Below are 15,041 nucleotides of genomic sequence, written 5' to 3'. Positions count from 1 at the left end.
AGGGCAAACTGACTATTTTATACCGCTTGTCAGTTGCAACCAGTTTAGAAATATTTATAGTATAACCAGCTCTCATAGAATCATAAAATAATAGAGTTGGGAAAGGCCTATAAGACGATAGAGTCCAACCCCTGGCTCAAGACAGGAATCTAAATGAAAGCAGATCTGACAGATGGTGGCCCAATTTTCTCTTGAATGCCTCCAGCGTTGGAATGTTCACCATTTCTCAACCAATGCACTTCTACTCTATAACTATGTGTGATACCAGTTTGTCTATATGACTATGGTAGACTCTTTCTGGCCTGTGCTACTTTACTGAAGCACTACAGGATGACTTGTAGCATCAGAACAACACATGAGTCATCATATGGTACGGGTGCAGATTGGTGATACTATATTTACAAGGTTGAATCAAGACATAGTCATGGAGTAGACCCTCTGAAATAAGCAGGATTTATATTAGTCAATGGTTCTGCTCCAGGTATGGCTAAATTTGGATCCAATGTTCATTTTCCACGATGTTGATTCCCATCTAAAGTATATTTTAATGATTTCAGGTATTTAGGACTGTGAAACATTGTGATTTTTAAGAGGCATTCATAAAATGGGTTTGTAAACAGCCATAATCTATAGGACTGTTTTCAGATCAGACCTATTTCACAGAAGTTATCTCAAGAAGCCATTTTTGTTACATTATCAACTTCAGTACAGTAATTTGGGTAAAAATTAAAAAAGATCTGTACATTTTATTACTGATCAGAACCTGCTCAGAAGCAATCTAGCAGTGATCAGACAGAAAGGCATAATCATCTTAACTTTTCCTGGCTACAGAATGAGAAGAGTCAGGATTTTCAAATTCTCCCAGTTGCCAAGCAATCTAAGCTTCAGAACTTAAGATGTTCTTTCCACAAGGAAAATCAGGCTCAAATCAGGCACAGTGCTAAAGTCAGAAACTGGAAGAGTTGCCTTTTCTTTAAAGCTTTATTTCCCCACCTTACCCAGTCAGCATAGGTTTTCCAATCTCTGGCTGAAGTAAAAGGGTATTTCCAGATGGACACTGCCTTGCGCTGATACCTGGATATGGCTGAAAGTAGTTTCTTCCTGGTTATACAATGGAAGAAAATATCAGTCAACAGATACTGTGCACCTATACATTTTGTTAGCATTGTGCCAAGACCTGGCTGTCAAACTGTGAATTATGTGGCTGGTAAATAATCTCCTTTTCTGTATTTTGTTTCAATATCTATTAAATATTTCCTATTTGTATTTTTATTTTAAAATGTCTGTTAATGTTGTAGGTTCAGGCATGACCATTGGGCTTACTGGCCCTCCAGGTCCCCCTGGTTTACCTGGAACATCTTACGAAGAAATCCTTGCATTACTCCAAGGTAATCTTTCTGATCCAAGTCATTTGGGAGGTTTATGTGTATTAACCAGGTTTGGGGGAGGTTATAGTTTGGACTACAACTCCCAGAATCCTGACTAAAGTAGTCCAGAATAGCAACACTCTGAGATTGTGATATTAACAAACTTCTGTAGATTGTGTATGTAAAGCTGTCTTATGTCAGATTTGCCAGCTAGATCTCCTGGTGCATTGTCATCCAGTTTGGGTTTGTCACTGATAGGTCCATCTTGTTCAGATGTTCAGAAGGGTTGGAAATGCAGCACATATATTTTACTCATAGAATCATATGAGCCTCATGGCGCAGTGGTTAAACTGTGGCACTGTAGCCAAAACTGTGCTCAGAACCTGGGGTTCAATCTCAGGTAGCTGGCTCAAGGTTGACTCAGCCTTCTATCCTTCCGAGGTCAGTAAAATAAGTACCCAGCTTGCCGGGGAGGCAAAGGGTAACCTGTAAATTTTACTTGTAAACCACCCGGAGAGTGTTTTAAGTGCTATGGGGCAGTATATAAACAGCATGCTTTTTGCTTTACTCAGTGAAGAACAAAGAGAAAGGTTTAGTGCCACTGCGTTCACAGAAAACAAGACAGAGGTTAAACTGAGTAACTGCAGAGGTTAAACTGAGTAACTGCATTCAGAGAAAGTTGGGAAATGGAGGAATGTCAGGGCAAAATACTGTAGGTGACATGTGAATGAGCTATAACACTGCAAGCAGATTGCATATGCTTGTACTGTAGCTGCCTTTAGCCGGTTTTTAATACATTCCACAATAGCCCCAATATAGTTTGGTGAATCTAAGAGAGTGGCTCCTATTCAGTGGTTCTTAATGCCAAAGCAGCAGATTCTTCCAGTCATCATTTCCTCCTACACATGCCTCACTGAGACAGAGAAGTCCTTCTGCCTTTTGTGTAGCTGGTGGCAATTCTGTTTTGGTGAAAGGGGCTGGCAAAAAGGGGAAAGGGGAGTGCATATTGTAACAGTGCCTTCTTCATATATTTTGCTATCCCCCCCCCCAGCTTCCGAATTTAGTGGCATTGTAGGCCCACCTGGTCCCCCGGGCCCACCAGGAATACCAGGCAGCTCCACCCTCACTGCAGAAGGTATTGCTGCCTACCTCCAAAGTGAGTACATTTTCATCCTCTTTGCTTGTGTTCATAGGGATCTGGGGATCAAATAAGATGTTGAGGGGAATTTCTCAGAAAGATTTACCTCAGTAATCTGACTTGCATATCCCCATCTTACCTTCCAATGACCAATCAGAAAACAAAGCTTGTTAGATGGTAAGATACGTAGGTGATGAAAAATCATATCCTGTGACAGACTACTTGAGAGAAGGAGAGGAGGAGGAGGAAGGGATAGATATATATTGCAATTTGTGCCTGAGTTCTTTCTAGGGTTAGAGAGAGAAGTGGTGGGAAATTGCAGAGCCTTTTGAATAACTATATTTATAAACATGAGCTAAATTTCTGTTGCTTAGTGTTAGAAAAATTGTAATTTTCAGTCCATTTGTAGATGGTGAATTAAAAGTTCCCCTCTGCTTACACTGGCTTGGTGCACGCATGTGTGTGCATCCCTAAGAACTGCAGATGTCCCTAAGACTTCGTTTTTGCTGGTTAGGAATGGGATGAAAATTACGAATTTTCTTACACTAAGTAACAGGAGTACACAGCCAATGAATTATTTGCATAATAATCCAGTGACACCTATAATAATGAATTCCAGGTGATTTAATCCACAGAAATAGGTATTGGAAATATAGTAGCCTAATGACTTTATCAATGGGTCCAAAATTCTGCTGGTCTTACCCAGTAATTTTTTTTAAAAAATGAGAAAATGCTGGAATACTCACAGTGTGGATATCTTTGTCTTCAGGCAGACTTGGGAATATCGGAGTTGGCCAATGTAAAAATTTCAGCCACTGCTAGATACATTTATTTTATTTATTTTATTAAACATATATACCGCCCATCGAGAACATGTCTACTCTGGGCAGTTTACACAAAATATAAAAAATAAACTATAAAAGCATAAATGTACTAAGAATAAGACCCAAATTAACAGTAGAATCCAAGATGTGGGGAGAAAAAGGAAAAGGAAAAAAGAAAGATAGGCTGGGTGATGGCTGTAGGGAAACCCTGCCTCTATAGCCATGTCTTCAGTGAGGGGGCCAGGCGAATCTCTACAGGTAAATTGTTCCAGAGATGAGGGACCACTGCCAAGAAGGCCTGATTTTTAGTTTTTTCCCTTCGGACCTCTCTCGGCATTAGACCCCTCAGCCACCTAGCCTGATTGGAGTGGGTGATGCAGGCAGAAATAGGCGGAAGAAGGCGTTCTGCCAAGTATTGAGGGCTTAAGCCATTTAGGGCTCTGTATGTAATAGTCAAGACCTTTAAATTGATGTGGAAGTGAATAAGTAGCCAGAGCAAGGTGGCCAGGGTGGGTGAAATATGGTGGAATCTTTTCACCTCAGTTAACAGGCTGGCCGCCGTATTCAGGACCATTTGAAGCTTTCACATCAGTCTCAAAGGAACCCCCATGTATAGATTTAAGTGGGCGGACTGAAACACGAGCGCTACCTGGGTCTCCATGGTAAGCACCAGGTCAAGATGGACCCCCAGACTGTGAACCACATTCTTTGCAGTGAGAGTTGCTCCCCCAAAAAAGAGGGAGTTCCCCAAACCACTAACATCACAAGTGCCCACCCACAAGACCTCCGTCTTGTCTGGGATCAACCTCAGTTCAGTCGACTGCATCCATTGTAGGACGGTCTCCAGGCAGTGCTCAAGGTATGGAACAGCATCCACTTCAGATGGAACAAAGTAAATGTAGAGCTGGGTGTCATCAGCATATTGGTGACACAAAGCTCCACATCCTCTGATGAACCCCCCCCCCAGCAGCTTCATATATATGTTAAATAGCATTGGGGAGATGATCGAACCCTGCAATACCCTGCAATTGAGGGACCAGGGGCCGATACATTTTCCCCAAGCTGAACTCTCTGGAGCCAATTCTCCAAGAAGGACCAGAGCCAAGCAAGAGCAAGGCCACTGATCCCCACCTTGGAGAGCCTTTCCAGGAGCATACCGTGGTCGACGGTATCAAAGGCAGCTGAGATATCAAGGAGAACCAACAAGGACGTTTTGTCCCTGATGGCCTCCCTAGGTAGGTCATCCAACAGGGTGACCAATGCCATCTCCATGCCATGAAGCCCAACTGAAATGGATCCAGTGTCAGCCTTACTAGTGCATCTTTATGGAAGGTATTTGTCATTGTATGCAATAATACTTCAAGTGACCTACCCTCAGAAGAAGGGAATGGTAAACCACTTTTGCATATTCTCTGCCTAGAAAATCTTGAAAAGGGTTCCCAAAGGTGAAAATGATGGCATACGATTATTATTATGCCTTGCTAAACACAGTGAGATTTATTTCTGGGCAAAGCATCCATTAAAACCTAGGGAAAACAAAAGGAATGAAAATATAAAATATGAATGTGAAGAAAAAGTTAAGGCTCTGGTTGTTAAACAAGTATAAGCTTAACTGGATGTGTCACTGATGACCAGAACAGTTTCTTTGGCTTCTTTTCCCTATAAGGTGTGGGATATTCCTCACTTTCTGGACCTCCCGGCCCCCCTGGCCCCCCAGGTCCCCAGGGACCCCCAGGACCACCTGGCTTCTCTGGAACTGGCCTTATTTCTGATGGTGGAGGTGTTTGGACTGACCAGTTCAGGAGTGAATTGATCCAATACCTTACTAGTAAGTCTCTCTCTCTCTCTCTCTCTCTGATACCTACAGTGTTGTCTGCTGTAACTAGCTATTGATCATCCTGAAATTTCAAGTCTGGGATTCACCTTGGCACTCTGCCTATGACTGATCTTACAGATGTTTTCTAGCAGCTGATAAATACATACAGTGGTGCCTCGCATAACGATTTTAATTGGTTCCAAAAAAAAAACATTATGTGAAACATCGTTATGTGAAACACCATTTTCCATAGGAATGCATTGGAAACCGGTTAATCCATTCCAATAGGCACGGATTGCCGTTCTTAAGCGAAAAAACCCATAGGAAACATTGTTAAACAATACAATGTTTCCTCCATTGGAATGTATTGAAGCCGACTCAATACATTTCAATGGCTTTGAGAAGTCAACTTTTGCAAATTTAAGTGTGTCATAAAAGGGTCAAAAATGGTTTTAAATGCTTGGATTAGCTTCTGCACCCTCTAAAACGGATGCAAAAGGTAATTTGGCTTTGATCTGACTTTTTGTTAATTTATGGTGAATTTTTCCCCCCAACTTTTGACAGCTGTCAAAATCTGACAGCTCCATTGTTTCCTATGGGGGAAGAAAAAATTCACAAAAAATTAACAAAGACTCAGAAACTGTTCTAAATGCTTGGGTTCGTTAGAGGACCCCCGAAGTCGTGTGCAAACCTGATTTGGCTTTGATCTGAACTTTCGTTAGTTTATGGTGAATTGTTTTCTCCCCCATAGGAAAGCATGGAGCTGTCAGATTTTGACAGGTCCATTGGTTCCTATGGGCCGAAAAAAAAAATTCACCATAAATTAACGAAAAGTCAGATCAAAGCCAAATCAGGTTTGCACATGTAGGGGGTCCTCTAACGAATCCAAGCATTTAGAACCGTTTTTGACCCAAGACACTTTTTAAATTGAAAAAAGAAACATCGTTAAGTGAAGCAGGGGACCTAAAATCGCATTCGTTATGCGAAGCATGGTCCCAAACTTCGCTGAGCAAAAATCGCCCATAGGAAACATCGTTATACGGTGCATATTATTTTCTAAAAAAACACATCATTATGCAAATTCATCGCTAAACGAGGCACTCGTTAAGCGAGGCACCACTGTACTTCAGCTGTTCGCCTGGACTGAAAGATCTGTTGAAAAAATGAAAGTACTTACTGCATTATGGCTTTGTTTTAAGGTGGTACCATTTCTTTTCTGGTTGATCTCTTTGGCCTGTCATGCCTGTGGAAGATACTTTTTTAAAAATTGTGTTTCTTTAACAAAGAGTGATGAAAAATGAGAATGACAACTCAGCGAACAGAGTCTTAACCTCACTTTCACCTCAGTCTGTTTTGGCTTTTTTAAAAAGTTTCCAAAAAACATGATTTTTTTAAATGACAGCTATGCCCATCACTTTGTATTTCTATAATACAAAGTGATGTGTTACAGAAATCATCCTGCTTTATTGCATGAGTTCCAAGACTTGCAAATATTAATCATAATTTAATATACCGAAACACAAATGACTGGAGAGAAAACCCAAACACACCCCAATTCCTTCAGAATCTGATGGTTTTCACCACCAGGTGCTTAAGTGGATCATATCCATTCAGATTTACATATTGCTGTTTACAAAGTGTAGTTTACAGTGGAATGAAAATATTAAAAATGCAATAATATAAGACCAGATCTGTGTAACATTAAGAAAAAGTGAAGTACTTATCAAAAATAGTAGTCTCTTAATAATAAACATCCAGCGCAGACGGCCCATCTTGTATGGCCAATCCCTGCTGGAGCAAAGAAGGCAAGGCAACAAATGGAAGTAAATGAGCTATTGTGGACCATTGCACAGTGCTTATCAACAGTCTACTATAGCCAAGTAGATTTCTGATAGAGGTTACTACCATGCTGTAGATGGCTTTATAGTTCTGACTGTTTCCTGCTGCTGCGGATTTTTCATTACAGTTACCTTCAGTATCATCAATAATTTTTATTTGCATCCTGTGCAAGCTTCTGCATCCCTGCACAGTTACCTATTGCCAGAGTCCAGTAACAACTGGCCTAGTTCCATTAATGCCCACTGTTGTATTTTGTAGGTGATGATGTACGTGGCTTCATTAGAGGACCTCCTGGACCTCCAGGACCACCTGGCAACTTTATGGCTGAATCTTTTGCGGGGTCTCTAAATTCAGAATACGGCAGGTCTGTGAGTTCGAGCAGAACCTATGATGCATCGCTAGCCAGAGGCGGCTCATACAGCAGTTCATTGGGAAGCAATGGTGAATATGGGGCATCCCTTGGAGCAGATGGATCTTATGGTGGATCACTTGGAGCAGGTGGCTCTTACGGTGGATCGCTTGGAACAGATGGATCTTATGGTGCAGCTATGGGAGCAGGTGGCTCTTTTGGTGGATCACTTGGAACAGATGGATCACAGATGAGATCAAGTGGTGTAGGAGCCTCCTATAGTGGATCATTATCTGGGTCATTGGATTACAATGAGTTGGCAGCCAGAGTGTCTGAAAATATACAGAGTAAGTATGCCCATATTTTATTCCATGCCATGTAAAATTCTGTGAGCAGATAGCTGTAGTATAGAGCAGAACAAGCAAATATATTATGCCTACTACTCAATACCATTCCTTTAAAAAAAACAAAAACCTACCCAATATCATCTTGTAAAATGCTCAGACTTTGACGTGTCAGTAAAGAAGCACATACTGTATATAAAGATATTGCCTTGTTTGTGGTCACCATGCTTTTTAATTAGCTTCTGCAAACTCTGGAGCTCACAATTTTGAAACACATGGCTCTTTCAACTGGAAAGAAACTCTGTTTTCCAATGCTATCAGACTGATAGTTCAATACAAGTCTTCCAGTTTACAAAAGACCGATGCAGGCAACCATTCAGCACTGTGCTTCGTTTTACCTAGGAATTGGGAGGCTACACTCTGCACATCATGACAGATTCCCATGATTAGAAGTCTATGTACATGGATTTTGGACAGGTTGGTCCAAGCAGTCAACACACATCAGACGGTTCTTTGAAGAAACCCACTAAATGGCTGACATGCAGAGCTGAATCTGTTAAAATTATTCCTCAGGGCTGGGAAACCCTGGAACATGGAAAATTTAATTAAGTGTCCCTGGAAATTAAAACCAAACATGTGGATCTTAAGCACATGAACTCCAGCAGTTGGACTTTATTTCCTGGTGGTTGCATGCCAATAGGAAGCAGATTTTGGGCTTCACTGGAGTATGGTTGTTACTTCTGGACGAAGTGCAAGAGCTGTTGCATGATATAGCATGATTTTCAAAGAAACATAGGAGAACATTCCACCACCACCCCATTTTTTTGCAGAACTTTATGTAATTTCTCAGAGTGCAGCAGATATTCACCATAGATCCCAGGGTCAATGTCTGCAGTAACAATGGGCATTCATTGGAAAGCTTTTTTGAAGTACATAGGCACAGTTGGGAAATGTTTCTTTAGAATGTGGTATCTACTTTTTACTACTTGGTCTTTTGTAAACTTGAAGACTTGGGCACTCCCAGGAACAGGATCCTGTCTTCTTGGAACAGTAACTAATCTCATGTAATTCATTTGCTTGATGAGATATTTTTTTAAAAAAAACACCCCCATAATTGCCAAACCTGATGGCAATGTCCCAGAGTAGGCATTTAATAAGTGTCCATACCAAGCAGGGCACTGCATTAATTTTGTGCTGAATCTTTTCCTAGAGTTTTAACAATGCCTTACACAAGCGGAGGAGAAAAATGCCACATCTTTCTCATAAGAGAAAGGCGAGCCTTTTGCCAGCTCTTTATGCAGTTTGCTCATTTGTAGAACCGAGATACTCGTTTCAGTTCCGATCAGAGAACAGGAAATATGAGTTGCTTTCTGTCTTCATGTCTTCCATTTTGACTTTGTCCAAACTTTCCAGGCCGAGGGCTACTCCAGGACATGATGACTTACGCTGTGCAAGGACCGCCTGGGCCTCCAGGTCCACCAGGCATCCCAGGCATCAGCAAGGTCTTTGCCTCCTACGGCAATGTCACAGCAGACCTCATGGATTTCTTCAGAAGTAAGTGACATCTCGGTTTCAGCATATTACATGCCACTTCTTGCAGCTGTAGTTTTACTGGGTGGTCTAGCTAAATAGTAGAATGAGGCTTTGCAACAAATTGGATTTACGCCCTTTGGGGAAAGGATAGCATATGTAGTTCCTCTCCTCATTCATTGCTGCTAAATACAGATATCAGTTTTAAGGATACTGGTCTCCCTTTGGAACATTCATGTTTGGTAACCCACAATATTTCTTGTAATTACAAATAATAAGCAGATCTCCAGATATGCTGAAATTTGATTTTTTATTTTTCCTTTATAGCTTATGGAACGATTCCAGGACCACCTGGGCAGAAAGGAGAAATGGGATTCCCAGGTCCCAAAGGTAAGCAGTGGGATACTGTGCTTGTCAACCTTTGAGAATCCCCAGAAAGCAAAAGGTGGATTCTCCCCTCCTCCAAGTACCACCTTCTATTTAGCCATACTAAAAGGTAACCTACTGAAGCTGCATCAACAATTTCAGTAGATACAGGGATTGGCAGCAGAATATATCTTCATTTGCTAACAGGGTTCCAGGTTTAATTTATGTCCTCCCCCAGGACACTCCCTTTCCTTGCCCCTCTCCCCATTTTCTGTGTCACTTTCTCAACTGACACTCAATATTGCTTGGCTACTGAGCATGCTCACTCTCCATTGGGCTATGTGCCTTCTGAAATGAAGGTGTGTGTCGGGGTGGTGGTGGTTTTTTAAAGCCTCAGGATTTTCTTGAGCATTACTGTCTCTGGTTTCTTAGTGGCCCTGTTTGGTTTCCAATCTTGCCAGCATTCACCACCAAAGTTTCCTATTAGAGCAATTGGTCATAAGCACTCCAAAATGCTAATTTGGATGCCTGAAATATTATTTTTGTTTGTAAATTAAACGAAGTTGACTGACAGCCTGGCCATTGGTGAGGCACGTCAGGAAGTGCCATTAACATCAGCTGAAAGCCCACACATTCCCTATTCCTTATACAGAAGCAGACCAGGCAAGGCAAAATTGTTGCCAGCATGGTTGATTATGAAGTTACAGCCATATTGCATATGTGTCTCCCAATCAACTGCTGTTTAAAAGTGTAGCAGAGAACATGTGAGAGTGTCATGGCTTCATTGTTACATGTGTGCAGAAAGTTGTGTCCCATTCCACAAAAAATAAAGTGTTGTGCGTTACCTTCAAGGATTGGTTCAACCATATGAACAAGGTTTTTTTGTATAATGGCTATGTCTGCTAAAACAAGACATGTTACTAGAACATATTCTGTGAGAGGATTCCTGAAATATAACATGAAGTCTTTGAGGAGGGAGAAAAATGGATGAAGCCAGCTCTCCATCTTTTGGCTGGAGGAGCCAGACTGCTTTGCACTTGAACATTTTCGAACTAACAACCAGAGAGTTATGAGTTAAAGGCCTTCTTTTTTCTTTCAGGTGATCCTGGACCAATGGGCCCACCAGGTCGCCAAGGACCAAGAGGCCCAAAAGGTGAAAAGGGTGAAAAAGGTACATATCCTATCCCCTAAGAGGAAAACACTTTGGGAATTCTACTAGAGCCACAACAGGGAGGTAGAATGCAGGCCCAAGCATGAGAAGTTCACTTTCTTCATAGTCCAGTCCTGGTCTTCTAATCTGTACTGCCTTCATTTCTTGTGGGTAACTTTTCTTCCCCTTCAGAGATCCATATTAGCCTAGGCAGTGGCCAGAGATGAATGAAAGGATGTAATCCTCAGTTCCTTTTCTTGAGACAAAGCACGGGGGGCTTTAGATGTTATAAAATTCAGATATGTACATTGCTTTCAAGTAACAAGCTGATTGTTCCCCCCTCCCATCCCAAAACTCAGAACATAATACCTGGATTTCTGTAGTTACAAAAAACAAACAAACACCCAAGTATCTCTCTCATAGTAGGGCAGTGATCCACCTTACAGTTTCTCTGTAAGATAAACTTTCTGTCTCTGATTCTCTGTCCCTCAGGTGAAAGAGTATATGCTGGTCAAAGGAAGAGAAGAAGCATAGGAGTCTAAGCTATGAAGAGAAATTAGGGCAGAAGCTTCTTCAGTGGTTTGTGGCTGTTCTTCCTAAAGCAGCAAAGATAAAAGCTCTAATTTTAGTGGCTTGTACCAAGAAACCACCACTCCACCACTTATGTTTGATATCTGGCAAATCAATGATTTACTTAACATGTAATCTTACATTTAGAACTAGGGTGGCTTCCACGTATCCCACTACCTGCTCCTTTGCTTGTTGTTATCAGACATGGATTGGACCCAGATACAACCCTCATCTAGGTCAGAGGATTTTACATCAACATGGCCTTGAAAGATTCACTTATTATCTAGGTGATACCCTATCCTAACTCAGCTTTCTCAGAAGAAGATTGGATTGAAAAGTCTTTAGTAGAAACCAAACCACTACAAACACTAACGAGCGTAAAATGAGATAGGTTGGATTGAGAGGTTATGTGGTAGCTTACCTATAGCCTTATAACAAAGGATCTGGGTTTTAGAAAACCAAAGCAAGTGACAAGTGCTAGCAGGATGCATAACTATGGGCTGAGCTTTAAAGAAAACACTTTATTATTAATTGCATTGCAAAAATGTGAAGGATTTGGGGCCTATTAGTATTTAAGCACTTTTGTTAGAAATGGAGTTTTTTATGTGTTCCATGGTTTGTTTGTTTTATTGAATTAGAAGTGCCGTTCGAATAAAGAGCGTCCAAATTAGAGCTTGTTCATACTCTGGTCTCACTTCAGCAGGAACCAGACACAACAATAATACGGCAAATGGACATAGCCAGGATTAGTTTAAGCAGACTAACAGTACAGAAAATAATATTAAGCGTAGTAGCATGTTCCCCATATTGAGCTCAGTATCTGCCTCTTCAGAAGCACACAGATTTTGAACCGCCATCTTCCATCTGCTGCTTGTTTACATTGAGGACCTCCTTAAAGTGACCAGTTTTAATGAGCATCTTCAATCACTTAAAGCACCTGTAGCGAATACATGATCAGTCTTCCAGATTCAGAACACAGTACAAATGCCATAAATATATTGCAACACTAATAAAGGCTGATCCAAACAGCTTAGCTTAAGTAGGATCTGTGAATATGTACTGATCCCATACTTACTGAGTATTAAGTAACATTTTAATAGCAAAAGCTGCAATTTTACATTTACGCTGGATGCTTTGGAACTTTTAAGTTTTCAACCACTGTAACTTCAAAAATGTTGGGGTACAGATAACTTTTCAAAATGACTGCTCAATAGAACTCAGTGTCTCCATTTGCCATAAAATCAGGCCTTACCATAACTGATAACAAAAATGCAGAATTCAGCACAACTCAACCCAACACACCATTAGGAAAATTAGTATCAGAACAGGCTAAATTCTACAAAAGCTGGTGACTCACACATAAATAAAAATCCATAATTGTACTCAAATCTTTCTCCAGTGCAATGAGGTCTATAGTGGAATTGCTGGACATAGGCCACAAGTCAGAAAACCACACTACTTCAGTAAGGCTCCATACTTTTTTTAACAACTTACACACTTTGGTGAACTTGTGCTACTCAATTGTGCAACTTTCAGAAGCAGTTTGTGACACAAGACAGGGCAACATCTTGCTACCCTATTACGTACAAACCATTGCATGCACATAAGTGCTTTTCTCAACTTGTAATAACGGTCAAGATCTATGATAAAGGAACTCCAGCTTTTGTCAAGTCCTAGTTCTAAATGCTCATGTAGAACAAGATGCATATCCTGTAATTCACATATTGGCTTTCTGTTATAAGATCGGGTAACAAGCATGCTAGTGAACAGAATGTCTTTCTAACATATGAAACAGTTTCCTGCGTATTTAAACCAGCTGTATGTTAATGAGATGTCCACATTTTTAAAAATAAAGTTGCTTTAAACATTTTTCATTCTTTCGGATCCTGTGGTAAGGACTGTGTTGCCTGGTGTTTCACTATATCCTTGTGTAAGGAAGAGTATAAAGAAACAACAAGCAGTGAGCCGTCCCCTCATGTAATTGTTGTAGAATCAGAGATATCAGTAAAACCCAAAGCAAAGGAATGAGCTGAGGAGATAGAGGAAGGTTGCGCGGGCAGAATAGAAAGAGCTTGAGAGGATGGAATGGGCGGGAGAGAGAGGCAGTTGAAGCCGTTAGAAGGAGCTGAGGCAGGAGCAAGAAGGAAGGTGTACCGAGAGAGGGAGCAGATAGATATATTCCTGACCACCAAAGAGGGAGCAATCTCTAGAGAAACTAAGAAAGTAACCGCATTTAAAGAAAGCGAGTCAGGAGGATCAGTTAGAGATGCCCAAGCCTTTTCAGTTCCTGTGAAGAGGTTTGCTCATGATCTGATAGAGGGAGAAGCTGAAGACTGCAGAGCCAACAAAGTGAGACCCATCATCCCCGGTCTAAGTCCCGAAGAATGGACCGTGTTGGTTTATCTGAAGAAACAGAGTCCTGCTCGAATGGTACACCATGTACCCCCAGAAGTAGAGAAAAAAACCTTGAGAGAGGGAGAGTAGGCCCGCCATCCCTGTTGCGGGACTCTCTGCGCAGTTCACAACAACTTTCTGAGATTGGCGACGGAAAAAGAGAAGAAAACAACAACTAACTATTAAAGGGTTTAAATGAAGAAAAATCCGTTATGGTTTTGGGAGAATTCTCCTCCCCAGTTATCTGTTCATAGTTCCAATGTTAATAACAAAGAAGTTACAAATAGTTTTGTTAATAAAAATTCTTTATTGAACACTTCAGAATCTTCTCTTGTGTCTCCGAATAAGGAAATGCCCACAGGTAACAGAGAACCCACTCACACCTTGGCTCTTTATACAAAGGAGGAAATGTTGAGATATGTTTGACAAATGAGCAGAAGCTGATTTTAGGTTTTGCTTGTCCAGATCCAATATATAATCCCTGCTTAGTGTCACCCTAAAGTGCTATTTTTTCTTTCTTTCATGGTACTATTCTATGCACATCTTCTTGGAACTAAGAGCCATTGAATTCAGTGACACCTCCAGGAAATTGTTCAAATCTGTACATAGCATAAGGCCATTGAAAAGAATTCTCCAATCCTTTATCTGGTTTCTGGCCTTCTGTAGCAAAAATGTATTTGTCATTTAAATAATTATGAGACAACACTGTCGTGTTGATTTTTCCATATTCAGGTGCCAAATGCTTTCCTTTCATCTGTGTTACAAACAGTTGCAGCAGAATTGAATGTTCCAGCGGTGTGTGTGCATGCGATACACTAATTTCACATGCAGCAGAGAGGGATGCACAGGAAAACAATTATGTGCCTGTTTTTAACACAAAGATGCAGATCCACACGTATGCACATACATAAAATACCTATGTAGTAGAAGGATGGAAAATAGCAAATGTTTTTGTCCCTTGCAACACAAAGATTCCTGCAGCCAATAATTTTACTTTTACCTTTAGTTCTTCTGTTGCGTGCAGGAAACTGGTTGTAAAATCATTTGGTATGTCTTATATCTCCTACCGCTGTTTAATGAAACCAGATTCACATTCCTTCCCTCAAAGAAGCTCCATTAACAGACCGCATCCGTGTCCTTTAGAAACTGCAGCTGGTGCAAAAGGATAAGCCACGATGTATTTATTAGGTGCTGAGCAAAAACTGTTGGAAGATTCTATTTTCTCCATTCCTGAATTAAAGCACCTGGAATACATCTCTATAGAGGTCAATTACTTCTGATTGGTGGAACCAAGCAGAACCATAGGGATTACTGAAGACTTATTTCTGCAGGCTATTATACCCCTGAATAATTT

At 40.9% G+C, this 15,041-nt stretch overlaps 1 protein-coding gene across 4 annotated transcripts in view; it reads left to right on the top strand.

Moving 5' to 3' along the window:
• The window catches only part of COL17A1 (collagen type XVII alpha 1 chain), an 89,787-nt gene extending 76,624 nt beyond the window's left edge, over nucleotides 1-13,163 (top strand). For all 4 annotated transcript variants that reach the window (XM_072995584.2, XM_072995587.2, XM_072995585.2 and 1 more), the window contains 8 exons: nucleotides 1,299-1,388; nucleotides 2,419-2,523; nucleotides 4,996-5,157; nucleotides 7,243-7,680; nucleotides 9,091-9,231; nucleotides 9,535-9,597; nucleotides 10,673-10,744; nucleotides 11,216-13,163. In XM_072995584.2, the coding sequence (XP_072851685.2) occupies nucleotides 1,299-1,388; nucleotides 2,419-2,523; nucleotides 4,996-5,157; nucleotides 7,243-7,680; nucleotides 9,091-9,231; nucleotides 9,535-9,597; nucleotides 10,673-10,744; nucleotides 11,216-11,265 (1,121 nt within the window). In that variant the 3' untranslated portion in view covers nucleotides 11,266-13,163. The remainder of the gene's footprint in view (nucleotides 1-1,298; nucleotides 1,389-2,418; nucleotides 2,524-4,995; nucleotides 5,158-7,242; nucleotides 7,681-9,090; nucleotides 9,232-9,534; nucleotides 9,598-10,672; nucleotides 10,745-11,215) is intronic.
• The last annotated feature ends 1,878 nt before the right edge of the window (nucleotides 13,164-15,041 follow it).

The sequence above is a fragment of the Pogona vitticeps genome, chromosome 3, assembly GCF_051106095.1.
Source record: "Pogona vitticeps strain Pit_001003342236 chromosome 3, PviZW2.1, whole genome shotgun sequence".
Taxonomy (NCBI): Eukaryota; Metazoa; Chordata; class Lepidosauria; order Squamata; family Agamidae; genus Pogona; species Pogona vitticeps.
The sequence above is the reverse complement of the archived record's forward strand: the minus strand, read 5'-3'. Positions and strand labels throughout refer to the sequence as shown.